This window comes from Osmerus eperlanus, chromosome 25, assembly GCF_963692335.1.
Source record: "Osmerus eperlanus chromosome 25, fOsmEpe2.1, whole genome shotgun sequence".
In the NCBI taxonomy this organism is placed as follows: domain Eukaryota; kingdom Metazoa; phylum Chordata; class Actinopteri; order Osmeriformes; family Osmeridae; genus Osmerus; species Osmerus eperlanus.
In genome coordinates this window covers 4,674,629-4,698,981 of record NC_085042.1, presented here as the reverse complement: position 1 = coordinate 4,698,981, position 24,353 = coordinate 4,674,629, and the positions used below count along the sequence as shown (strand labels likewise).

General features: G+C 51.9%; 2 protein-coding genes across 5 annotated transcripts in view; one reads left to right on the top strand and one right to left on the bottom strand.

Annotated features, from left to right (window-relative positions):
- nsd3 (nuclear receptor binding SET domain protein 3) overlaps positions 1-11,334 on the bottom strand; it is a 17,093-nt gene extending 5,759 nt beyond the window's left edge. The window contains exons 1-15 of one of the 4 annotated variants that reach the window (XM_062452064.1): positions 10,993-11,334; positions 8,678-9,525; positions 8,084-8,341; positions 7,797-7,965; positions 7,447-7,601; positions 6,546-7,193; positions 6,279-6,462; positions 6,010-6,110; positions 5,800-5,845; positions 5,300-5,430; positions 4,958-5,083; positions 4,345-4,471; positions 4,037-4,240; positions 2,421-2,600; positions 585-731 (exon numbers count right to left, since the gene is read on the bottom strand). In XM_062452064.1, the coding sequence (XP_062308048.1) occupies positions 585-731; positions 2,421-2,600; positions 4,037-4,240; positions 4,345-4,471; positions 4,958-5,083; positions 5,300-5,430; positions 5,800-5,845; positions 6,010-6,110; positions 6,279-6,462; positions 6,546-7,193; positions 7,447-7,601; positions 7,797-7,965; positions 8,084-8,341; positions 8,678-9,481 (3,280 nt within the window). In that variant the 5' untranslated portion in view covers positions 9,482-9,525; positions 10,993-11,334. The remainder of the gene's footprint in view (positions 1-584; positions 732-2,420; positions 2,601-4,036; positions 4,241-4,344; positions 4,472-4,957; positions 5,084-5,299; positions 5,431-5,799; positions 5,846-6,009; positions 6,111-6,278; positions 6,463-6,545; positions 7,194-7,446; positions 7,602-7,796; positions 7,966-8,083; positions 8,342-8,677; positions 9,526-10,992) is intronic. The other 3 variants (XM_062452066.1, XM_062452065.1, XM_062452067.1) reach the window with 3 other exon arrangements.
- A 768-nt stretch (positions 11,335-12,102) lies between these two features.
- On the top strand, positions 12,103-23,274 carry letm2 (leucine zipper-EF-hand containing transmembrane protein 2). Its single transcript, XM_062451152.1, has 11 exons — positions 12,103-12,354; positions 13,209-13,277; positions 13,871-14,396; positions 16,716-16,859; positions 17,459-17,602; positions 18,511-18,714; positions 18,836-18,955; positions 19,123-19,242; positions 19,508-19,603; positions 19,719-19,787; positions 20,151-23,274. Exons 2-11 carry the CDS (start codon positions 13,228-13,230, stop codon positions 20,202-20,204), a joined length of 1,527 nt encoding a protein of 508 aa, XP_062307136.1. The 5' UTR covers positions 12,103-12,354; positions 13,209-13,227; the 3' UTR covers positions 20,205-23,274.
- The last annotated feature ends 1,079 nt before the right edge of the window (positions 23,275-24,353 follow it).

The following is a 24,353-nucleotide window of genomic DNA, read 5'->3' as shown; positions in this document are numbered from 1 at the left end:
ACTCCAGTATCACTACAGGGTGTGGAAAAACCCACAGACGCCCTAGCGCCAAAAAGCACGGCACCAACACAGGAAGTAGAATAACGCAAGTCACCCTAGCAGCAATAAGCCCTACACCAATACAGACAAATACTCCAGAATAAAAAATATATATATATAAAATTGTAAAGCCCCACTCAAGCTAACCAACACTGGGGGGGGGGGGGGGGGGGGGGCAGTGTAAACATCTCTGTGCTGCGGGTAGTCTCTGGGTGTGGCCTGGAGGTTAGGGCCTGCACAGCCAGCTGTCTGAGAGGCTGTTAGAGGCAGGGCCTGCACAGCCTGCTGTCTGAGAGGCTGTTAGAGGCAGGGCCTGCACAGCCTGCTGTCTGAGAGGCTGTTAGAGGCAGGGCAGCACAGCCTCCACCCCCGTGTTAAGAGGCAGAACACGGAATTAGAGCTCTCAAGCCATCAGCCTGGGACATGTAGACATGGGGGAGGGGGAGGGAGGGGCAGACCAAACTCAGGCACAAGCACGAACACACACGCGCACACACACAGCACTGGGGGGGGGGGGGGGGAGAGAGATAAAACGGTTCAGTTACCTTTCCCAACAGTCTTTTTGGGAGCTGACGAAGAGGAGGGAATCATAGGTAATTTCAACTCAGCGCGATTTGACTCAGTCAGAAGGTAGTGGGACTTATAGGCATATGAACTTAATATGGTGTCATTTAGCTGCTGCACTAAGAGCCCTACACAGGACACACACAGGAAGAGATGGGGGTGAGCCGCAATCAAAACTACAATGCCCACAATTCCACAAGAGAGAGAGAGAACACACGCTGTTAGAACACGCAGCAAACGGCCATTCCAAACAGACACACAGTGCACTCCGCTGACAACAGAGAAATCGGAATTAAATGGGGGGGGGGAGGGGGGTTAATACTGATGAGGAGACGGCAAACGTCTTCGACACTCGCCGAGGGGGGGGGGGCGTCCGCTGTGAGCGGAGTGCACTGCAGGCGTCACATGTCGTCATATCCGTAGGCGGCGGTGCCGCCTGGGATGAGGCAGGGTTACACACACACACACGGTTCAGAGTGGCACTCTGGGAGACATTGGGAGGCAGAACGAGGGGGCGTCGACTCACTTCGCCCCTCCTGACGAAGCCGGGTGGAGGAGGGAGGGAGGGAGCAGAGGTGCAAAAGGGATGAAAAAGGTGACAAGGATCCGAACCCCCTCGGGGGGTCCGGGGCATGCTCTTCGGGAATATATATTTTTTAATATATATATATATTTTATATGCATAGTCAGTGAACACTCTGAAATGAATTTGAGGATTATAGGTCACATGACCAAAAAGCTATTGAAGTTTGAAGGTTTATTTTGAATAAAGAATTACTTTTTAATAACTTGAGATGAAAATGAACAAAATAAAGGCTGTGCAGCATGAATGCATACATCTTCAACAGTTTAACATTATTTTGACGCTCCTAGTTCATGTTGTTGAGAAGCTATTGACTTTTGAAACATGTAATTTGTTGATGGTCCCTAAACATACGCGTTGTTTAGGCAGCTAAAAGCATTGGCTAAGTGGCCGGTCGTAGCGGTGCTAACACCGGTTAAAATAACACAATACTGGGCGTCCAAATATCTGTCGAATATCGAACTTCAAACCAACTTAACCACGGTCATTCACCAGCCTAAAATACAATACAATCAAATCATCTCTGTCCATGACTGCACCTTTAGCTTGCTCTGGGTATATGTGCCCCACACAGGTAGCCTATAGCAAAACTGCCCGCAATATAGTTGGGCTATGTAGTTATCCCCAAAATAGCATTTTGTGGCCATGAATTACCATTTTGTGGCCACAAATTAGGATTTCGTGGCCACGAATTAGGATTTCATGGGCACTATATTTTTTTTGTCTGGGGTTCCGTAAGTTACAGACCCTAAGACTCAAAATAAAAAGCGTGCGTGTCATGATGACATTGGTTGGCCAAACGAACAAGCTTGAAAAAAATATTCATGACATCTTGCGTTCGCAGATTACTTGGAGGACCCCCCCACACCCCCCCCCCATTTTTTTTTATTGCAGATCGACACGTATCACACAAATGACCTATTTTGGATCAAAAACTGCGAATTTCGCCAAAAGGTGACAAGTTTGCACCCCTGAGGGAGAGAGGAGGGAGGGAAGTGAGTCGTCGGCCTCTCAGATGCCTCCAGAGTGTTTTAGGGAGAAACAAATTCAGCCCCGGTCTACGGGGGAGAGAGCAGCCCACCTGGATATGGGTGCGGGGGGGGGGTGGGACAAGGCTACACCCCCGCCCCGCTTCCTCCCTGCTGGTGATGTCACAGCCTTGGACCCGCCCTGTGGAGGGGGGGGCTGGGTGACCATGGCAACAGACGGGGGGGGGGCGTCGAGGGGAGCCTACCTCGGGCACAGAGGAAGCACCATCCCACGCTGACGGGCGAGGAGAGCAGGCCGTTCCGCTTGGCGCTGCCGTGGTTACTGCAGATCATGAGGTGCTGGGACAGGAGCAGGCTGCCGGCGGCGACGCAGCCGTCCCCCGTGTGGTAGGAGACGGGACAGCGCACGCAGCGAATCATGCGGCCTGGAGGGAGGGAGGGTGAGAGAGGGAGGGTGAGAGAGAGAGGGTGAGAGAGGGAGGGTGAGAGAGAGAGGGTGAGAGAGGGAGGGTGAGAGAGGGAGGGTGAGAGAGAGAGGGTGAGAGAGGGAGGGTGAGAGAGGGAGGGTGAGAGAGGGAGGGTGAGAGAGGGAGGGTGAGAGAGGGAGGGTGAGAGAGAGAGGGTGAGAGAGGGAGGGTGAGAGAGGGAGGGTGAGAGAGAGTGTGTGAGAGAGGGAGGGTGAGGGAGGGAGGGTGAGGGAGGGAGGGTGAGAGAGAGAGGGTGAGAGAGAGAGGGTGAGAGAGGGAGGGTGAGAGAGGGAGGGTGAGAGAGGGAGGGTGAGAGAGAGAGGGTGAGAGAGAGAGGGTGAGAGAGGGAGGGTGAGAGAGGGAGGGTGAGAGAGGGAGGGTGAGAGAGAGAGGGTGAGAGAGAGAGGGTGAGAGAGAGAGGGTGAGAGAGAGAGGGTGAGAGAGAGAGGGTGAGAGAGGGAGGGTGAGAGGGGGAGGGTGAGAGAGGGAGGGTGAGAGAGGAAGGGTGAGAGAGGGAGGGTGAGAGAGAGAGGGTGAGAGAGGAAGGGTGAGAGAGGGAGGGTGAGAGAGGGAGGGTGTGAGAGAGGAAGGGTGAGAGAGGGAGGGTGAGAGAGGGAGGGTGAGAGAGGGAGGGTGTGAGAGAGAGGGTGAGAGAGGGAGGGTGAGAGAGGGAGGGTGAGAGAGGGAGGGTGAGAGAGAGAGGGTGAGAGAGGGAGGGTGAGAGAGAGAGGGTGAGAGAGAGAGGGTGAGAGAGGGAGGGTGAGAGAGGGAGGGTGAGAGAGGGAGGGTGAGAGGAAGGGTGAGAGAGGGAGGGTGAGAGAGAGAGGGTGAGAGAGAGAGGGTGAGAGAGAGAGGGTGAGAGAGAGAGGGTGAGAGAGGGAGGGTGAGAGAGAGAGGGAGGGAGAGAGAGGGTGAGAGAGAGAGGGTGAGAGAGGGAGGGTGAGAGAGGGAGGGTGAGAGAGAGAGGGTGAGAGAGAGAGGGTGAGAGAGAGAGGGTGAGAGAGGGAGGGTGAGAGAGGGAGGGTGAGAGAGAGAGGGTGAGAGAGAGAGGGTGAGAGAGGGAGGGTGAGAGAGGGAGGGTGAGAGAGAGAGGGTGAGAGAGAGAGGGTGAGAGAGGGAGGGTGAGAGAGGGAGGGTGAGAGAGGGAGGGTGAGAGAGAGAGGGTGAGAGAGAGAGGGTGAGAGAGGGAGGGTGAGAGAGGGAGGGTGAGAGAGAGAGGGTGAGAGAGAGAGGGTGAGAGAGGGAGGGTGAGAGAGGGAGGGTGAGAGAGAGAGGGTGAGAGAGAGAGGGAGATGGATAGGAGATAAGGGGAGGGAAAGGTTTCAATTCTGCACATGCTTTGATGTGAGGAAGAAGAGAGAGCGGGATAGAGAGAGAGAGTGAGGTGTGGCCACCTTTGCTGGCACGCTGCAGGTCTCTCTCCAGACAGCAGGTGGCGCAGGTGTGCTGCGGGCAGCGGAACCCTCCCCCCGCCACGCCCGTGGCACCCGGGAGCTTGAGCACGCAGTCGTCATGGTAATACCGGCCGCAGCCAACCACGGAACAGCGTGTCACCTCGCCTTCGCCCACCACCTTGCAGCTGAAACAGGGGTGAGAACCTGGGAGAGAGGGAGAGACATAATTGGATGTGGAGGGGCCTATAGAATGCTGTAGGGGCCTATGGGATGCTGTAGGGGCCTATAGGATGCTGTAGGGGCCTCACCGTTGTGACAGTCGGGGCAGGTGAACTTGCCCTCAGGGAGGCAGCTGAGGCCCAGACACTCCAGGTGGAACACACCACAGCAGTCCCCGTCACACGGCACCAGCCCCTCGTCACACAGCTCACAGATCTACACACACACACACACACGGTCAGCAGATATTGTGTCTGGTAAATCAGGTTCTTTCCCTTCGGCATCTCATAAAAGAGGAACAGAAACACACACAGGCTAAAAGAGGGGGAGCAGAGAGACAGAGAGAGAGTGTTGTCCATTTCACTGTAGCTATTCACTTTGGTTGTTTTGGTTTTGATTTTCGGTTTTGTTGTCACTGTGTCTTGCAAATTGTTGTTTTCTGTTCTTGACGCTTTGTTGTTGCCACATGTTCCGGACAATACTGGCTGTCGTTCCTTGTGTTGTTGATGTATGGTTGTCTGTTGTGTCTCTAGCTTTGGCAATACGGTTGTAATGACTGTCATGCTAATAAAGCTAAATTGAATTTTATTGAATTGAGAGAGAGTTTCACAGCATGCAGCAGAAAACATTTCCTGAGCCGAGCTGTGGGGAGGACCAGAGAGGACCAGAGAGGACCAGAGAGGAGAGGAGCGTGAGGCCCACCTGGCAGACGGTGTCTCTCCGGGCGGAGCAGCTGCCCTGGTTGGACAGGCTGGAGTCCACTGACTGGCTGTCTGAGGCGTCTGCGTCCGCTGCAGCAGGGCTGTCCAGACCCTTCCCAAACTGGCTCTGGAACACACAGCATGTCTGGGTCTGCCCGGAGGTGGGTTCGAATTTGTGTGTGTGTATTGTACTTGTGTATAGTATGTCTGTGTGTGTGTGTGTGTTTGTGTATTGAGATTGTGTAAAGTATATGTGTATATGTGTGTGTGTGTGTGTGTGTGAATTCTGCTTGTGTACAGTACGTGTGTGTGTACAGAGTGTGTGTGTGTGTGTGTGTCCTACCTGTGAGTCGTTGAGGCCTCTGGAGTCGGAGTCAGACGTGTCTCTGTACTGAGAGGAGGCCATCTCCACGTCTGTGGAGGCACGGCTCCGCTTCTTCAGGGGCTTGCAGGCGTCCGAGATCTCGCTGGCTCCTGCGGCGCAGCGCACACACACACACCACGTACACACACACATACCACGTACACACACACATACCACGTACACACACACAGAGTAAAACCACACGTGAGAATGAGTGCTATTGAATTGATCCCAAAAAATTAGGATTATTCTAGAAGAATGGATGTATCTATCAGGGAGTCAGATGGCTGAGCGGTGAGGGAGTCGGGCTAGTAATCTGAAGGTTGCCAGTTCGATTCCCAGCCGCGCGAAATGATGTGTCCTTGGGCAAGGCACTTCACCCTACTTGCCTCGGTGAGAATGTCCCTGTACTTACTGTAAGTCGCTCTGGATAAGAGCGTCTGCTAAATGACTAAATGTAAATGTAAATCTATAAGTACCTTTCTGTGATCCTGTCCTCAGCATGGTTTCAGGAGCCATCTCAGCCTAGCGGAGGAGATGGACAGAAGGAAAAAATACGCAGGAGAGAGAGAAAGAGAGCAATGGTGAGTGGGAGAAAGGATGGTTCAATTCCAGACGTTTCACTTTGACTTCAACATTGCTATAGAACATTGATATGGCTGAGTTGCCCTTGGGGTCATGTGACATACCTGTTCCTTTTTGGTCTTCTTTTTGGGAACCACTTCCCCCCCCCTCTCTGACTCTGACCGGCTCCTTACAGACCTCCGCTGGTGCTTACGCTCCTGAGAACCTTCACACGCACACACACAGACACACACACACGGTTAAACTTCTAAACAACATTGTGTAACATACATGCATGCATTCCTCCCTGCATTCCTCCCTCCCTCCACCATCCCTCCCTCCACCATCCCTCCCTCCCTCCATCCTTCCACCCCTCCCTCCGTCCCTGAGGTACCTGGGGGGCTGCTGCTGGGAGAGCCGGGGGAGGAGGTGTGCTCGCTGGGCTGCAGCCCTCCTTCGTCGCTCCTCCGGCTGGCCGGGGAGCCCCGCCTCTCCTCCCCCTCTTCCTCCTCTTCGTCGCCCTCCTCCTCCCCCTCCTCCTCCGGGCTGACGGGCTCGGGCTTGACCCCGCAGCCCTGCTGGGGGGGGGGGACAGGTCAGACAGGTGAGAAAGGGTCCAATCATGGTTACTTTTTACCCCCCGTGTATCCGGCACACTCACCTCTGGTGAACAGTAGCCCAGGTCGGTGTGTCTCCCCTCGCCCTCCTCCCTCTCCCTCTCCCTCTCCGGCGGGGACGAGGGGGCCGTCTTCCTCTGCAGCAGCGGCCAGTCACACTTGGTGATCTCCACGTTCAGCTTCTTCATGGTGATGGACAGGGGCAACAGCTTCCGGGCCGCCGCCGTCTTCCAGGCCCGGACCGGGGGAGGGGACTCCTGCGGCGCCCCGGCCTCCGACGGGGCCTCCGTGCCCGGGGGGGCGGCCAGGCCGGGGTCCCCTCTCTGGTCCTCCCCCCCAGCCCCCTCCGACGCCCCCTGGGTCGGCTCCTCCGCGTTGGGGACGCTGCACTGCCGGCGAGGCTGCTGCCGCCGGGCCGTGGAGGCGGTCTGGTCCCGGTCTGGTGACGTCACCGCCGCGCCCCCCTCCTCCTTCTTGCTGGTGGAGCTGGTGGCGCTGGGGGTGCGCTGGGTTCGTCTCTCGGCGCGGGCCGCCGGCTTCTTGGCGGGCGGGGGCGCGTTGGGGTCGGGGTCGACGTAGATGAAGGTGTAGTTGTCGATGCGCTCCTGCCGCGTCATCAGGAAGGCGTCCTCGGCGTGGCCGACGCCCACCTCCCACTGAGCGCGCTCCCTCTGTGGGATGGGCTTCTGAAGCTGGGGGGGGGGGGCGGAGACACGACACTGTGACCGCACACAACACTATCTGATTGGCTGAGGAAAATCACCTATTTTTTTGGTTTACTAAATGATTAACTCTGGGAGAAATGATACCTCTTTGGTCAAATGTTACCGTTTTACAAACCACAACACAAAGTTCTTGGAATCGGTTTGACAGGTCTTTACGCATCACAATCTCACAGGTATAACAATCCTAATGACAGCGGGTGTGAGAACAGCGAGCGGGCACCTTGTGTCTCTCCGCGGGGTTGCTGGTCTTGCGGAGAGTCTCGGCCTGCAGCTCGTCAAACTGGTGCTCTCCCTGGTAGATCACCACCCTCTTCTCATGGATCCAGGCCCGCTCCGCCACGCTGCCAAAGAACTGCACGTGGTACTCCCTGTGACCTGGGGGGCGTAGAAGGGGTGAGCAGGTGTGTGTGTGTGTGTGTGGTACACCCTGTGATCTGAAGGGGGTTAGAAGGTGTGAGTGTGGTCTGAGAAGGTGTGTGTGTGTGGTCTGAGATGGCGGTGCGAGTGATCTCCTCATGTCTTGAGTGTGTGTTTGTTTCCATGTGCCTGCCTGTGTGTTGGGCCTCTTACCTCTGGTGTTGATGCGCGTGTGAACCTTCATCTGGGGGTCGCAGGAGACCATGCAGGGCCACCAGGGGTAGGTGCCCACCTTGGACCACACCAGGTCCCCCACCACAAACTCCTTACAGAAGCCTGTGGACTGGATCACCGACGCATGCTGCTGCTGCTGCCTTGGCACCTACACAAACACACACAGAAGAAAACATCAGAAAACACGAACAAAAGACACACTGCCACATTTTGAGGGCAAGGCGATACCTGTTGCAGCTCTAGTAAGCACACAAGGTTAGACCTACGCTAGCCTTCGGAGTTTTAGGCTCCGCATTGATGGAGGTCTGTAGGGGACCCTCAGCCTGCCCTAGGCCCAGGATCGTCTCTCCAGGCTGGGCCTGGATCTGGGGGTTCCCGGCCTGGCCCGGAGGCTCCCCTTGCGGCGGCTCTGGGTCCGAGGCCTGCTCCTGCTCCTGTAGCCTGGCGGTCTTTTTCCTCCTCTCCTTCTTCCTCTCGTGTCTGCGGCGGGCCTGGGAGCCATCGCTGGTGTCCGACTCCTGCAGGTGAGGTGATTGAACACACTGGGAATGCTGGACATGTTATATTATCTTCTGTATATACGTGTCTACTGTATCACCCCCGCCCATATCTCAAACCGGATTCAGACTTCGGACAATTACATAGTAATTACATAGTAAAAAAAAAAAACACAATACTGTCTACCACACCTGAAAGTTTGTTGTGGTTCACTGAGTTTGATCCTGTTTTCTATTTATATTCTTGTCAAACCTTTTCTATGTATTCTTTATTTTCACCAGGTTCTATGAATCAAGGTCAGGGAGCTGGAGGCCCAGTGAGGCCCGGGTGAGACGTGGCGGACACGCATCCCGTACCTGCAGCTCCTGCAGCAGATCCCCACACAGCGCCGACTCAAACAGCTCCCGGCCATTCTGGTAGGTCTTGATGATCTTCAGCTTGATCTCCGGAGAGCTGGTCTTCTTCAGCACCCCGCTGGGGGCGTCGGGGTGGTTCGAGGGGGTGCGAGAGGGGTGCGAGGAGGGCGCGCTGTCCAGTAGAGAGGGGGGAGGGCTGGAGGAGGGCAGGAGCAAGGGGGGGGGAGGATGGAGCACGTGGCTCATGAGGTGGGGGGGAGGGGGGAGGTGGTGCTGGGAGGACAGGGGCGGGGGGCTGTGAGGGTGGGGTTGCGCGTGGGGGTGGCTCGGGAGGTAGTGGTGCGGATGGTGGTGGTGGTGGGGCACGGGGTGGAGGTGGGGGTGCGTGTGGTGGGAGGGGGGAGGAGGCGGAGAGGGGGGCTTCTCCTGGAGGACGGAGGCCCTCAACACCGCTCCCTCCCCTGGGAGGAGGCAGTGGTCTCCGTACCCCCTCATGGCCCCGTAGCCGTTGGCCGAGCCGTTGGGGAACTGGGGGTACATGGAGAACTTGGCCTGGGGCTCGTACAGGCCCAGGCCCAGCCCCGGGGCGTATCCGTTGGAGACCGGGGGCATGTCCTCGGAGGCCGGGGGGGGGTAGGAGAAGTCGGCGTCCAGCGCGGCGGCGTCGTAGGGGGGGCCTCCGTCCTCGCCCGCATCGCTCCCGGTGTCGTAGGCGCCGTCCTGACGGATGTTGGCCGAATCAATGAGCTGAGGGGGTTGCTGAATTGTATTTCCCATGATCCCTTGCATGAAAGAGAAGGAGAAATCCATTGTTGTGCTCCTGCATCCTTAACTGTCCTTTTCTCTGGCTGGACCTGTGAAGGAGAGGAAGAGTGAGAGTGAGGGCGAGCGAGAGATGGAGGGATATGAGTTTAGTGTTGAAGGGGAAAAGGGGAACACTCAAACAGCTCCGTTTCTTCAATTGTACATCTGTGGTGATTAAGAAGTGGGCATTGCACTGTGTCCATAGAAGGAAAAAAATGCTTTCGTATAAATAAATACATTATACCAATAAGTGTTGGTAAAAGTGGAGCAAAGTGACAAAATACCAGCTCGGAGATGTGTAATGGATGCATTCCTTGAAGTTTTAATCAAGACACAGTAAGTCAACACATCTATGCCGACGGTCGAATGTTTATCTTTGTGTACTGTTGGTCTACAGCAGTGGTCTTCAACCCTGGTCCTCAGGGTTCACGATCCTGTTTTACATGTCCCCCTGCTCCAACACACCGGATTCTAAAGAATGGACTAAAACATACAGAATTGTGAGCCCTGAGTACCAGGGTTGATAACCACTGGTCTAGAGTACCATATTTTGTTTCTTACTCACACATCTTATATAATATACCCATCTAATCAATGTCAGGCAGGCAATTTACAGTAGTCATCTCAATCCCACTAGGACAGATATAACGTAGATCATCTGTGTCACAACCAAAGGTCAATAGGGGTCAGGGGTTAAACTATACTTTTGTTCCCCGTATTTTTCATTTAATTACTGCTTACAGAAGTTGAAAAATTATTAATCGAAAGGTCCGAATTCGAGGCGTGCACCTATTACCCTGATATGAATAAAATGAATGAATGAATAAAATGTAATGTATACCAGGTGTTATACTATAGGAGTGTGTAATATGACCATTAATTATACTGAAGGCCAATTTGGCTGTATGTTCTGATAAATATGGTGTCGCAGACCAACGTCCCATCTAACCGCCTTGTTAAAGCTAAACATAAGCAATTTGCCTTAAATGTATGTGTAACATGTAAGCAGAGAGAAACGATGTAGCACTTAATCATATATAGCTGCTTCCGTGCTACGCTTTGCTGCGATGTGGCTAGTTAGCTAGCTAGCTTTTTGGTAGGCAGACCTTGCAAAAAACTAGAATGTGTTGCAAAACAGAGAAAGCTGTTAACATGATAACTACATAGCAAAGGCTGTGATGTTGTTTGTATATTATGACATGTGTGAAGTGTGTACACGTTTTTCTAGACAGTTTCAATATGATGCGAAAGACTTCAGCCACAAAATGGAAAGGAAGCTAGGCTATACATTGTTGCCAATATGGCTGCCTTTGCCCCTTTAAATAAAATTGTCTGGCGTGATTACACCTTCATCCCTCGTTTGGAGAAAGGAGGAGAAATTAAGCAAATACTGGACGACGAAGCCCGCGTATAAATTCATCGTAATGATATTGACAGCACGTTAATCAACCGCGAGATAGAACGGCTTACAGTGAGACTTGCGAGCCGTAGAGGCTAGTAAAATATAATGTCAATACCTTCAGCGTATCCCATTCTAAACACCTACACCGGATAACTGGCCTTCTTTCTGCAATCTATAAAAAAGATGAAATAACAAAAATCTTGGGACGATATTAGAGCAGGCCTCTCCGTTATAGCGCTTTTCAATACGGTAGTTTTCTTTTTCACCGACTCTTTCCCAATACTTGTCTTTCTTCCCAGTAGAATCTAAGGGGCCTGGTATGTTCACGGAATCTTGGTGGATGTTATGTCTAAATCTCGCCCCCTATGTATTATAATTTAACTGGCTGCCTCTTTCTTTTGCTGTAGTCTAACAAAAGCACCCTGCTTTGGGCCTTGTCGGTCTACGCTCAGCGCCAAATCACAAGCTCTCGATTGGTGAGGGTCACAGAATCAAGCGCACATCGGGATGTGTAGTTCAATTTTTTGGAATGGGGCCTCGAGAAAATCATTACATTAAATAATTACACGTAAGGTGTCAAATAAGCCTGTCTTGTCGATTCATATACGAAAATGTACATAAAACAGATTTGGGATTGGAACAACCTTTGAATGTAAACGAGGTTATGGATACTTAACTTGAAAATATTAAAACTTTAATAACAAGAATGTTATTTGTGGGTTATGTGTGAAAAATTGACGATAATGCTAATTAGGCATATCATTTGCATCTGCTTATTTGTAGGGTCAGTTTCAGTGGTTTCTCCGTGGTCGCAATTTCTTTTGCATATTATCATGCTTGTGTGCACACCATCCAAGAAGACCTAAGAGTCTAAGACCTTTTTAAGAATAAAAAAAAAACAGTTACGTGTCTTTTTTTTTTTTTTTCGGTTTTGATTTTTTAACATAGCAACATGCTAATTGCTAACAAATAAAAAACAATGTGTGTGAAGGAGGGCCTCTTAAATTGCGAAATATGTAAATCGCGGTGATGATGCAGTAAGGGGATGATGCGGTAGGGTGTGATGCAGTACGGCTCCAAGGGGGTTCAGATTTCCTTAATGCTCCGTGGTCTGATTGGCTTTTACGGGAAGAAATAGACCCCAGCCATTTGTGGCTAGACATGTCACTCAAGACGTGCCCGTCCTCGCCTGATCATTTACGTCAACATCAGCCATGCTTGCGTGACCTTTTTCAGTGCAGCACTGAACGCTGTACCGACTGGGGTGGCTACAGTAAGGCACTGGAAAACACGACGATTCCGAAACGAACACAAGTAATAAACCCTTCGTAAATGGGTTTATTATCACAACAGTCGTTGGTTTTCGTCTCGCTTTTTCAATCAACCGACTACAGTGAATGGATTGTATCATTTTTTGCTCGCCAAACTGCCTTACGACGACCAGTCATTAACCCCAGCAGGACATTTGACGTTCGAGGTAGGCTGCACGGCAGCGTCATCAGACTTCCATTTTCAGTGTAGCAGCACGGCTAGGCTTCCTAGCAAGTGGCAAGCTAACAGTAACAGGCTGCCAAGGCCCAATGGCTGTGGGCAAGCTTTACAATTTAGCTAGTATGTATTTTAGAAAACTTTCGGACTTAATTGAGACAACACACGCGAATTGACCGAAAATAGTTTAGTGAGTTTGTTGCTCTCTTACATAATTGTTACTTAGCTAACTAGTTGTTTAGTTCCATTTGTAAGTATTGTTAGCTAATAGCATTCCAGTGGTGCTGGCTAAAGTCGTTAGAGCTAGCTCTAGGTAGCTAGCGCTAGCTTGTATTAATCCTTTGTAAGAATCAAATGTCAACAGAATGTTTTGATGGCTAGATGGACGAAACGATCTAAATGGCTCTATCATTACGTCTGTATTGTCAACGCACACATCATTCATAGAGCTAGCCTATCTGCCGACTTTCGGTTGCGATGCCGGTGGTCGTTGGATTTGGGCACAAAGATAATTTGACAAAACTGCTAGACTGTCTGTATGGCCATTTGTACTTTAAGCGTAATTTACACGTTTGCATGTAAAACAAGTGAAGTTAAATAAAGCCTTGAGACTGTAAGCTTGCTCAGAACAGAAATGTACACGCTGTGCTATCCCAACTTTGGCTTGCATATCTGCTATTATGCAACTACGTCTGCCTTACTTGATTGATTTCCAACATGGAGTCAAGACTCCTAATATCAGAACTACAGTAGGGGCGCAACCTCTACCTCGCACTAAGTAGTTTAGAGCTATATATTTTCCGTTTGATTTACGAAATATCTCATCTTTTGTTTATCTTTCAGGAAGTCTCGGTCTGCCGTTATGATGGCAGTCTTCAGTCCGCAGGTGCTTATGGCTGTAACAAGATCAAGGTAAGATCGAAGTGAACGGATCACATGCAGCCCACAAGCTACAACCACTGCAGCGGATTCTTTGAAAAGTAATTTAGTCCCATGGTCAGTTAGACGAATTACGTCCTAACTAAGTCCTCTGATAAAGTTAGTTGTGTAAGCAGACTGTAGGCTCGTCGGTAAACAGACTAACTCATGCTGCTGTGTTTACACCATGTGAACTGAGATGCAACCGAGATAGTAACTCTGGACAGCACAGTTAGCATCACATGACAGATATGTAAACAGTATTGGTGAATGAATCATATATGGACAAAAAAGTAATTAAATATATAGAAAGTAGCTATCAACAAACTATATTAGCACACTTTGAGCATGTAGGACTTTTTATACACACACAAATATGGGGCAGATGGCTGAGCGGTTAGGGAATTGGACTATTAATCAGAAGGTTGCCGGTTTGATTCCTGGCCCTGCAAAATTACTTTGTGTCCTTGGGCAAGGCACTTCACCCTACTTGCCGCTAAATTACAAAATTTAAATGTAAATATACACCATATGAAATGACTGATAGGATATTGTCTCTGAGCAGTGTTTGGTTTTATTTCTTGCAGGGGGTCTTATCTGCTGTCTAAACGGCACAGCTGCTGCCCCCTTCCCTCCACCGCCTACCTCCAGCTCCACCTGGACTCCCACGCACGCCTATCCACCCCACCCCCTCTCAGACACTCCCGAGCTGGATACCCCCACTGCTCGCGGGCCCACGGACCCCCCCGCCCCCACAGCACCTCCCTGCTGGCCAGATCGCTACACAGCAGCTGTGTCTGGCTCCAGGACACCAAACAGGACTCCCAGCCCCTTCCCGGTGCCACCCCAGCCCAGGATGACCCCCCCGGGGTTAAGAAAGACCCTGCTGCCCCTCCGCCTCCATCCACCCCGACACCAGCTGCCACAGCCGCGTCGCTACCTCCGGCCCAGGAGAGGGCAGTAGTGAGGAAGTCTGTTGGCCAGAGGATAGTGGATGAGATGAAACACTACTATAACGGCTTCCGTCTCCTGGGGATCGACACCAAGATCGCGGGGAGGATGGTGTGGAGGCTGTTGCATGGACAGCTGCTCTCTCGCAGGGAGAGGAGGCGGGTAAGCGTCCAGGGATGTGTGTGCAGGCCTGGGGTCGGCGTCGACGGGAGCTCGGTTCGCGTTACAGACGGCAGTTGGGGGGGAATACAAATCTTGCCGGCTGTGTTTGGGTCCAGCTTACCTGATAAGAGAGTGAGCCGGGCTGCTGTGAGCGGTGGACCCGCTGCCCTCCACTCCTCCAACATTGCTGGAGGGAGAGCGTCGGGTTCCGCCCCCGTCGTGCACGTAAACATTGATCAGAGATCGCGAGGCGGGGTCTGACAGTTGAACTCTTGGGACTGACGCCCAGCGGTGTTCCTGCCCAGGGCGTCACCCGAGGCTAGGGAGGGTTTGTGTATGTTGCAGTGCTGGCCTGTGACTGGCTGCACTGGTCCTACAGGACATCCTTGCTCTAGTTTGTCCTTGTCATATCATACCCTCCCTTGTCCTGCCCTGTCTAGTGCAGACCTACTCTGTCCTATTATGTCCTCTTTGAAAGGGTGAATCCCAGAGTTGGTCACGTTTCTGTGACTCCCAGCGTTGTGCTGCACACTGACATGGAGTGGCGTGACCGTGACACAGGCTGGGGAATCCAGGTCAGGGGAGTAGGGTTTCACCAGGTTAGCCTAGCCTAGCATAGCATAGCAGAAACAGGGCATACACTTGTAAATCCTCTTCTACCTTTTCTGGTTGGATTCAGTTTGGGGCATTGAAAGAGCCTAATCCATACAGAGTAGGGGTGTAAAGATACACTCAGCTCACGATTCAATACGTGTCACAATACTGGGTGTATAATACAATACGTATCACAATATTTTTTATTTTATTTTTTAATTAAACTGAAATTCACTTAACAGATTTATGTCCTAAACATTTTCAATAATTTTCTTAGTTGTACATACAATTTAGTTAACTAATTTCAAAGGATTTCTGTGAATGCACGCATTACGCAGGTGCAGAGTAGGTCGCGTGCTGGTAGCTCAACCAATAGGATCAGACGGACGTTGTATAACTCTACGATACATATTGTAAAAATGTTGTATTGCAATGTATTGTTCCACGACATATTGCTACACCCCTAATAAAGAGTATGCGCTTCTTGGGAACACTGCTGCTGCAAACCCTCCTAAAACACTTAGTTGCCCGAGGTTAACATTCGAACGGAATGGCAAGTTGGAATGTTCAGAGCCCGCGGCACTCAACTCCTAGAGCTCCGTCTGCGAGGTGTGGTTCAGCTGGTGTCCGGGGGGGGAGGCGGTGTTTGTAGTCGCGCGCAGGCCTGGCACCGTTACGTAACACATTGTTATGAGATTATCTGAATGCGAGGCGGGAGACTATTAAAAAAATGAACATGGAGTCTTGGTGCCTTGGCACCTGAGAACTGAGAGTGGAATAATGCCTCTGTAATCATCTGATCTGAGTCACGTTCAGACCGAGGGAGGGAGAGAAAGGACCCCCCCGGCCCCCCCCTCCTCCAATTGTAGAGGGTTTACTTAGTGACCCAATAAAGTGGCCCAGTAAAGGCATGGTCTTTTTTTGGGGTTTTAGTGTTCCTGCAGTTAAACCTTTTGATCTCCCTGTCGGAAGGTCGGCAGAGTTAGCTTTGTTTGTTTCCTGTTGGGAGGACTGTGAGAGAGTTGTGGCTCCTGTGGTTTCAGCCTCAGAGGAACCACCCTTCCTCCTCCTCCATACAGACCTACATACGCCTACATCGTACAGCATACATACAAGTGGATGTCCCGGGCGGTTGCCATGGGGCCCCAGCAGGTGTAATCTACTGGACCAGGTCCACTACCAGACCTGCTGTGATTGGACGGTCTTAACCCTGACCTCCTCGTTATGGGGATAGGAAGTCCATGAGTATCCACATCCTAAATAAGGCTGATTGGTTGAGTTGATCCTCTGGAAGGATCTACCCTTAGTGAGTTCTTTTTTTTAGGCAGACACACTGGCAGATAGACAGGCACACCTACACACACCTACACACACACACACACACACACACACAAAATGATCTGTCCAGTGTGACTACTATGGCAGAACTATACAGAGCTGCAGGACTATTTTAAGAAAGGACTGGAAGTCCTCACGCACACGCGTGTGGCAGAGACAGTGGCTGACTCACTGGGGTTTCCAGAGGGAGGTGGGGGTCACCCCTGGGTGACTGACGGCAGCCTGGGCCTGCTTGTCTTGTCTGATGAGTTTTACAGTGGTGTGGAACAAGGGCTGTTCCTCTAACTGTTCTCCTTTTACTCCCTCCCTCTCTCTCTGTCTCTCTCTGTGTCTCTCTCTCTCTCTCTGTGTCTCTCTCTCTCTCTCTCTCTGTGTCTCTCTCTCCAGTTGATGAGGACCTGTGCTGACCTGTTCCGCCTGGTCCCCTTCATCGTCTTCATCATCGTTCCCTTCATGGAGTTCCTCCTGCCGGTCTTCCTGAAGCTCTTCCCCGAGATGCTGCCCTCCACCTTCGAGACGGAGGACAAGAAGGTGCCTCCTCCGCCTCCCTCCCTTCACCTCCACCTCGCCGTCAACTCCACACCTCCTCCCCCCTCCCCCTACACCTCCTGTTCTGCCCTGCCTATTAGCATAGCCACTGTGTTTAATATGGCTCTGCCTGGCTTAATATGGAGCCTGGCTACAGTACAGTGCTCTGTCTGTGTACAGTACGGTACAGTGTAGTACGGTACAGTGTAGAACAGGTCTGGATTAGCTGGGGCAGGCTTTCTTCTCTGCCGGAGGTCATGTGATGTAACATCATGCCTTAGTTAAGAGGATCAAGGATTCTTCCAGTTGTTTACATGTACATTTAAGTAGCAGGGAGTCTGTCAGCGCCGATGTTCTCATCTGCGAGGACCACGGCTGGCTGGCCCCTAGATATGCCCTCGTGCTCGCACACACACACACACACACACACACGTCAGGGAAAAACAAACGATACAACGTTCCCCCCGTGATCAGCCTGGTGGCTTTCTGGTGCGTCACAAAGACAGGAGGGGGGTAGGCGGGGGGAGCGACTCGACAGATGTCTAAAACCATGTCCTCCTTCTCCCTCCCTTCTACCTGTCCTCCTCCTCTTCCTCTCCCAGGAGGAGAAACAGAAGAAGGGTCTGGCTGCCAAGCTGGAGCTGGCCAAGTTCCTGCAGGAGACGATAGCAGAGCTGGCTCTCAGGAACAAGGCCAAGGCCCTGACGGAGGACGAGACCCAGCGCTTCTCCACATACGTGCAGAAGGTAAACAGGACGACAGGCCGTGCCACCGAGCACATGGGACACCAGGAAAAAGGGGCGGGAACCACGGCTGTGATTTAAGACTTGTTTACGGTACACGGTCATCACTGGGGCTGCAGTGTTTACAAAGAGGCATGTCTTACTTCCTAGTCAGACCGACAGACGGCCCTGCAGTCAGTCAGTCAGCAAGGTAAACATAGACAGGGTCAGAGGTGAGCTCTGAAGTTTCTTCCCCCCCCCCCCCCCCCCCTTTACCATTCCTGGATTTTTAAGTGTCTTTTGCATGCTTGTGCTGCGCGTGCATGCGTGTGCGTGCAAGGAGGCCTGCTACTGTCACCACGTCTACAAAACAAGCCCCGTGCAGTCTTAAAACCCTTATCTCTCACGTGTCAATCAGACGTGAACCACTCTACCCAGAAAACAGGGGAGTCAAAGGTTTCTCACTCACGCACACCTTGATAGCAGTCAGACACAGACAGGAGTCCAACCTCTGGGTCCAGCCATCAAACATGGGAGTCATTTTAAACAGAGAACCATCTCAAAGACCCCTCCAGGTTTGTCTAGCGACGGCAGTTCAGTCTCGTTCCTGCCTCTCCAGAGTCGAGACCCACACTAGTGAGACTCGGGCCACGTGTTTCTGTCTGGGCCCAGAAGTACGAGAGAGTAGGAACCCAGTCCAACGAGGTTCCTGTAAGCCAAAGCACCGAGTTTGACTCACAAACAGTCCAGTAGGTCGATCATTTCTATGTTTTCGCTAAAAAGAAGTTGAAGCGCCATGTGACGAAGACTAGCCCAGCCAACGTGAACCCCGAAGTCTGAACTTGGGCCCGACACGTGTTTTTCCGACTGCTTCCTCCTAGCTGGGCCCTCTGACCCCGGGTCTTAACCCTGTACCCCCTGCCCCCCTCCAGGTACGTCACACGGGCGAGCAGCCCACCACCAAGGACATCGTGAAGTTCTCCAAGCTGTTCGAGGACGAGCTGACCCTGGAGCACCTGGAGCGCCCCCAGCTGGTGGCGCTCTGCAAGCTGCTGGAGCTGCAGCCCATCGGCACCAACAACCTGCTGAGGTTCCAGCTCATGATGCAGCTGCGCACCATCAAGACCGACGACGAGGTGAGGAGGGAGGAGGGGGGACTGTGGGGGTGGCTGAGGAGGGGTTGTGGGGGACGGAGGTGGTCCATCTTCTGGTTTGCTAACCGGTCTTGTTATTGGCTCTCTCTCCCCTGTCCCCCAGATGATAGCTGGGGAGGGCGTGCCGGCCATGAGTGTGTCAGAGCTGCAGGCAGCCTGCCGTAGCCGAGGGATGAGGTCTCTGGGGCTCACCAGCGACCAGCTACGCCAGCAGCTGCAACAGGTACGCACACACACACACACACACCCACTTCTCTCTCTCACACACACGTTCTCACTCTCTCTCACACACACACACACACACACACTTCTCTTTCTCACACACGTTTTCACTCGCAAACACACACACTTCCTCTGTTTCACACACTTTCTGTGTCTGTGTGTGTGTAGTGGCTGGACCTGCACCTGAAGGAGAATGTGCCTCCTTCCTTGCTCCTGCTCTCCAGAGCCATGTACCTGACCGACCTCAAACCCAAGCCCCCCATCATCCCGCCTGTAGCCAAACTAGAGGTAACTCAGTCTCTCTGTCACCCCCATACACACACACACCCGCAAATACACTGACTCAGACACACACACACACACACTCTCACACACCCTCAAATTCACTCACTCACTGACACTCACACACCTGCAAATACTCTCTCAAACTCACTCACTCCCAAACAAACAAACATAAAACATAAGTAACCCCTGTGACCTACATCCTTGCTCTAAGACGATCAAATCACCAGATTTCCTAACGTACGTGTGTGTGTGTGTGTGTGTGTTGTAGAAGTCTCCACCTCCTGTGGAGAACACTGAAGCAGTCCCTCCTTCAGTCTCAGCTGAGATACTAGCCGACCCGGCTCTCATCATCAAGGACAGACCGGTACGTCATATCCCTGTCTCTCTCACACACACACACACACACACACTCCTCTGACGTGGCGTGGTAGACAGGTGTGTAAGGTCCAGGGTCATGCCTTGGTGTGTGTGTGTTTCAGATCGAGGAGTTGAAGGACAAGGCTCCTGTGCTGTCAGACAAGCCTCTGACCCCGGCGCAGGTCATCCAGGTCAGTCCCTCCACCCCCTGACCCTTCACTCTTCCTGTCATGTGATCACTGTCCCACGGAGGATTAGGTCTTCCATGGATGTAATCTCTGTGAACCTTTGGCCACTCGCGTGACATTCTGAGCTCTCGCACACAGAGCCCCACAACAGCACTTAAGTTTTCTAAGTTTCCCTAAATCTTTCAGTTGATGCAATAATACTTTTATCGAAGTCGTAACCTTCCCTGAAAAACTATTGCAAACATACTCGCTTTGTAAATGAGGAAACACCTGGGCTTGTATGTGTCGGTCTTGAGACCAGGTGCTAGAGCTTCGATAACAGCAGTACAACACTGCTGACCTTTTGACCTTTACCCCCCCCCTCAGGCCAAGGCGGCAGAGATGACCCCGAAGAGCAAGATGAGTGCAAACGGCGTGTGAGGAGGAGGAAGAGGAGGGAGGGAGAGAGAGGGACACGGGCTAGAGGTCGGAGCCATCATCTGCTTCACTGCTTCTGCAAGACCAGAAGATGGAGGGAATCTCCCCCTCCCACCCCCCCAAAAGTGCTGATGTCAGACCAAGACCTGATCGTTATTGGTGCTAGACTTCTGGAACCTTCCCACCCTAACAGTTTTTGCTAGCCAGGACCATCCTCCCATCCCCCTCCCGTCCTCACCCCAGGACACACCTCTCTTCACCCTCCCCTCCCTCCCCCCTCTCCTCCCCGTCCCCCTGACCCCCAGACACCCGCAGCTGGCTCCTCTCAGACACTCCATTCACTCAAACACCAGAGGTGGACAGGATTGTTCTCCCCTGCTGACATGGTTCCCTGCGACCGGGGACTAAAACCTGCTTCATCCATCGACGTCAACAGAGATTGTATCGTTTCGAAGGACGTCAGGTCCTCTGGTCGGCTGGCCTGGACTCTCTCCCCCACACCCCCCCTTCCCACCCCCCTTGTATATGTGTAAATAGTGTGTAAAATGTTGTCTTGCTCAGGAGGCTGGTCCATCGCTGCTCTCTGCACTCTGCTATGCCACTCCCTCAAACTGTCCTGAGAGAGAAGGGGGAAAAAAAAAGAGTTCTATGAACTTGACCCTTCTGGTTATTTTTAATAATTATTATTATTTTTGTTTTTGTCGCGTGTAAATATAAAGGCCGGGCTCGGCCGTCTCGCCGTCGGGGGTGAGGTGAGGTGAACACGTGCCGTCAGAGTCGGGGTGGATGCGACGCCTCAGTCGTAGACCCCGTCTGCTCCTGGGAGAGGCAGCGGCAGAGACGCCCCTGTGTGGCTCTGAGGGCCGTCGTCCAGCAGGACTGTGTTCTGGGGCTAAACCCTCAACCTCTGTCCTCCTGAGCTGTCCTCAGATCGATCTCCGGGACTCTCTACCGCCTGCCGAAATCCCGGGGACTCCCGACATCCGGGGTGTAGATGGGGGGTCAGGCAAACTTAGGATGTCGGCGTTAAACCCCTGACTCTGTAATGTGTCTCAACTCATGAGCTAACGACGTGCAGGTCCGTGTCCGGCCTCTCGGACTGAAATGAAGTGGCATTGTGTATTTAGAGGACTATGAATAGCAGATGAACACTGGTTGATTTAATCTGATTGTAAGAGAGCGCCTTCCCTCCCTCCTCCTCCTCCTGGAGACACAGCGGAGACGCGCAAGGCGCGGTCAGGCAGACTCGAGCGCTGCGGTCGTACTAGACCTGCTGCGGTCGGTCAGGTCGACCGGGCTGGAAACTGCTCTGCTCGCCTCCTTGTAATCAATTGAACAGGAAATCTGTGTAAACATTTTTATTTTGTATTGAGTATACAGTGGTTATATTGTGTTAATGCTAAAGTACTACTACTACTACCCTTGATTCATAGTAATCAAATTGGAGAGAGAAACTTGACGTTTTATTGAGTAATATTACTGGATAATGTTTTATCCAAAACCTGTTATTACGACTTAAGGTAGTGAACAATCTGATGAGGAGAAAAAAATTAGTGTTAAATAATTTATTGGAGCTAAAGTGGCCCGAAAGTTTACCCTCAACCTTTGACCCCCCCCCCAACAAATTAACATCTTTATTTAATTTCTTCCCGTGGTTCGAAAAGAGCTTAAATATATATATGGAGCCCCTTGTGTGACCACGAGATCTCCATATTTGCTACTTTGTCAGAAGTTCACTACTATAACGACCTAGGATTTACCACATGAACATGTGTGTGCATTAGATGCTTCTGTGTTTGGTTGTGCGTGTTTGATTGATGATGCCTTAGCCTCTGGGACCCCCTCTCTCCCTACAGCATTTAACCAGGGGACTCTGTGAACAAAAGGAGGCCACTACTTTCTGTCAGTCGACCCTCAGCCCCCCTCTCTAATGAGCTTCGTACTAATTGTATGTTAGCATTAGCATGGCCCCGTTTTAGTGAAAGACTTGGTGGAAGCTCCTGCCGTATTTCCTAATGCTGGGGCGCTAATCATCACTCCTACAGGCTTCACATCTCTGCTAGGCTTCAGTCCTGCCTGGTTCAGCTGCTAGCGCTCTGCCTGGTTCAGCTGCTAGCGCTCTGCCTGGTTCAGCTGCTGGCGCTCTGCCTGGTTCAGCTGCTGGCGCTCTGCCTGGTTCAGCTGCTGGCGCTCTGCCTGGTTCAGATGCTAGCGCTCTGCCTGGTTCAGATGCTAGCGCTCTGCCTGGTTCAGCTGCTAGCGCTCTGCCTGGTTCAGATGCTAGCGCTCTGCCTGGTTCAGCTGCTAGCGCTCTGCCTGGTTCAGCTGCTAGCGCTCTGCCTGGTTCAGCTGCTAGCGCTCTGCCTGGTTCAGCTGCTAGCGCTCTGCCTGGTTCAGCTGCTAACACTGGTACATCTAGACATACCACACTCCACAGGCTTCCCACGCGACAGTTTATTTTTGATTTTTACTGATTGACCTTTTCATTCGATTTTTCCAACCAAAAATATAAACTTGTTGTCGTTCAGGGTGTTGTCTCTGCGAGGCACTTTTACCTCATCTGTCTGTGGAAAGTCTCCTGTCCCCTCAACCCCCGCCCCCTGTTCAGACAGAATCTCTATCCCCCCTCGTCCCTTTCCCCTCGCCCCTCATGACCATCCTGGGCCGAGGTGCAAGCCGTCACCACCTCCTGCGGCCTTTTCACATTGCAAAGGAAAGGAAGTGAGGGAAGCAAAGGTGTGACACGAACGGGTTATGCACGAAAACAAATGAAAATGACAGAGTGAAAACATTGTGACTCGCATGTTTTAATGCCAAGCCCAGCCTTAGAACCCGCCCCTCTTTGGAAAATTAAAAGTATTGGAAATGGAATGGTTAAACAGCAGAATGGAACTGCTGGGCGCTGCCCCTTTGTACACAGAGTTAGCGGCATGGTGTGGGGGGGGGGGGGGGGGGGGGGGCGGGGTATTGGGATTGAAATTGTGGGTGAGCTCTAGCTGACCTAGAACGTCCAGATCTTCATAAGGAGTTTAACAAGGATCATGTAACTGAATAAAGGCCCTTCGGACATGGAGATGGCAGTTGTTGTTGTTGTTTGTGTGTTGATCCTCTTCGTGGCTGGTGGAGGAGTTGAACTGACCCCCAGCTTCCACAGAAGAGCCCCCCCTGATGTCGACTGACAAGCTGGGTCAACGGATATTGAGTTATGAAGTGGTGACATGCTCGCTAGGCTTGAGGAGACACATTACCTCAGCAAACCCCCCCCCTCTTCTCCTGTTTGGGTTTCTCTTCTACAAGTGCTCTTGTTCGTGTACTGTACTCTGTGTCTGCTGCTGCACTCTGGGGCTAGTTAATCCCTGTTACCATGACAAGGGGCCTACCAGCTTTCCTGTCAATCTACTTACAGTACACTGAACTGAGGGTCAGTGAGCCAGTAATTGTGCCCTGCTTCCAGAAGTCCATCTTCTTGATCTTGTATGCAAAGGATGCATTATCACTGTGTGTCATATTTACATTTACATTTAGTCATTTAGCAGACGCTCTTATCCAGAGCGATTTACAGTAAGTACAGGGGCATTCCCCCTGAGGAAAGTAGGGTGAAGTGCCTTGCCCAAGGACACAACGTCATTTGACACGGCCGGGAATCGAACTGGCAACCTTCAGATTACTAACCCGATTCCCTCACCGCTCAGCTACCTGACTCCCTGACTCATATGGTGTTTTGGAAGAGGGCGAGTTGTTAAACCATGTAAATGCATCTATTAAATAGACCTTTGAGCTTGTGTGCTGTTGTCTTTGTGGTAATGTGACAGACATGTGCTTTCAGTCTGGGGGGAGAACTGGCCCACAGCCTCAGAGAAGGCCAGGAGCAATGCTGTCACAGAAAATAAATGGAAGACATTTTGGGAGAAGTGAGGGATCACCCCCAGAAACTTAAGGGAAGGTCCATTGAGTAGCAGATATTTTCCAACTGTTTCATTCAGGTGTTTAATGATATGTTTTAAACAACAACACTTTGCTCCTATTAATATATAACATATATGTTTTATTTGTGACGTGGCTCTTATTAGCTGGTTTGGGTCAACTGGTCACCTGGTTTCCAGCGATCAAGCTCACCATGGTAACGGTTTCCGCAAACATGCTCAGTGTCGA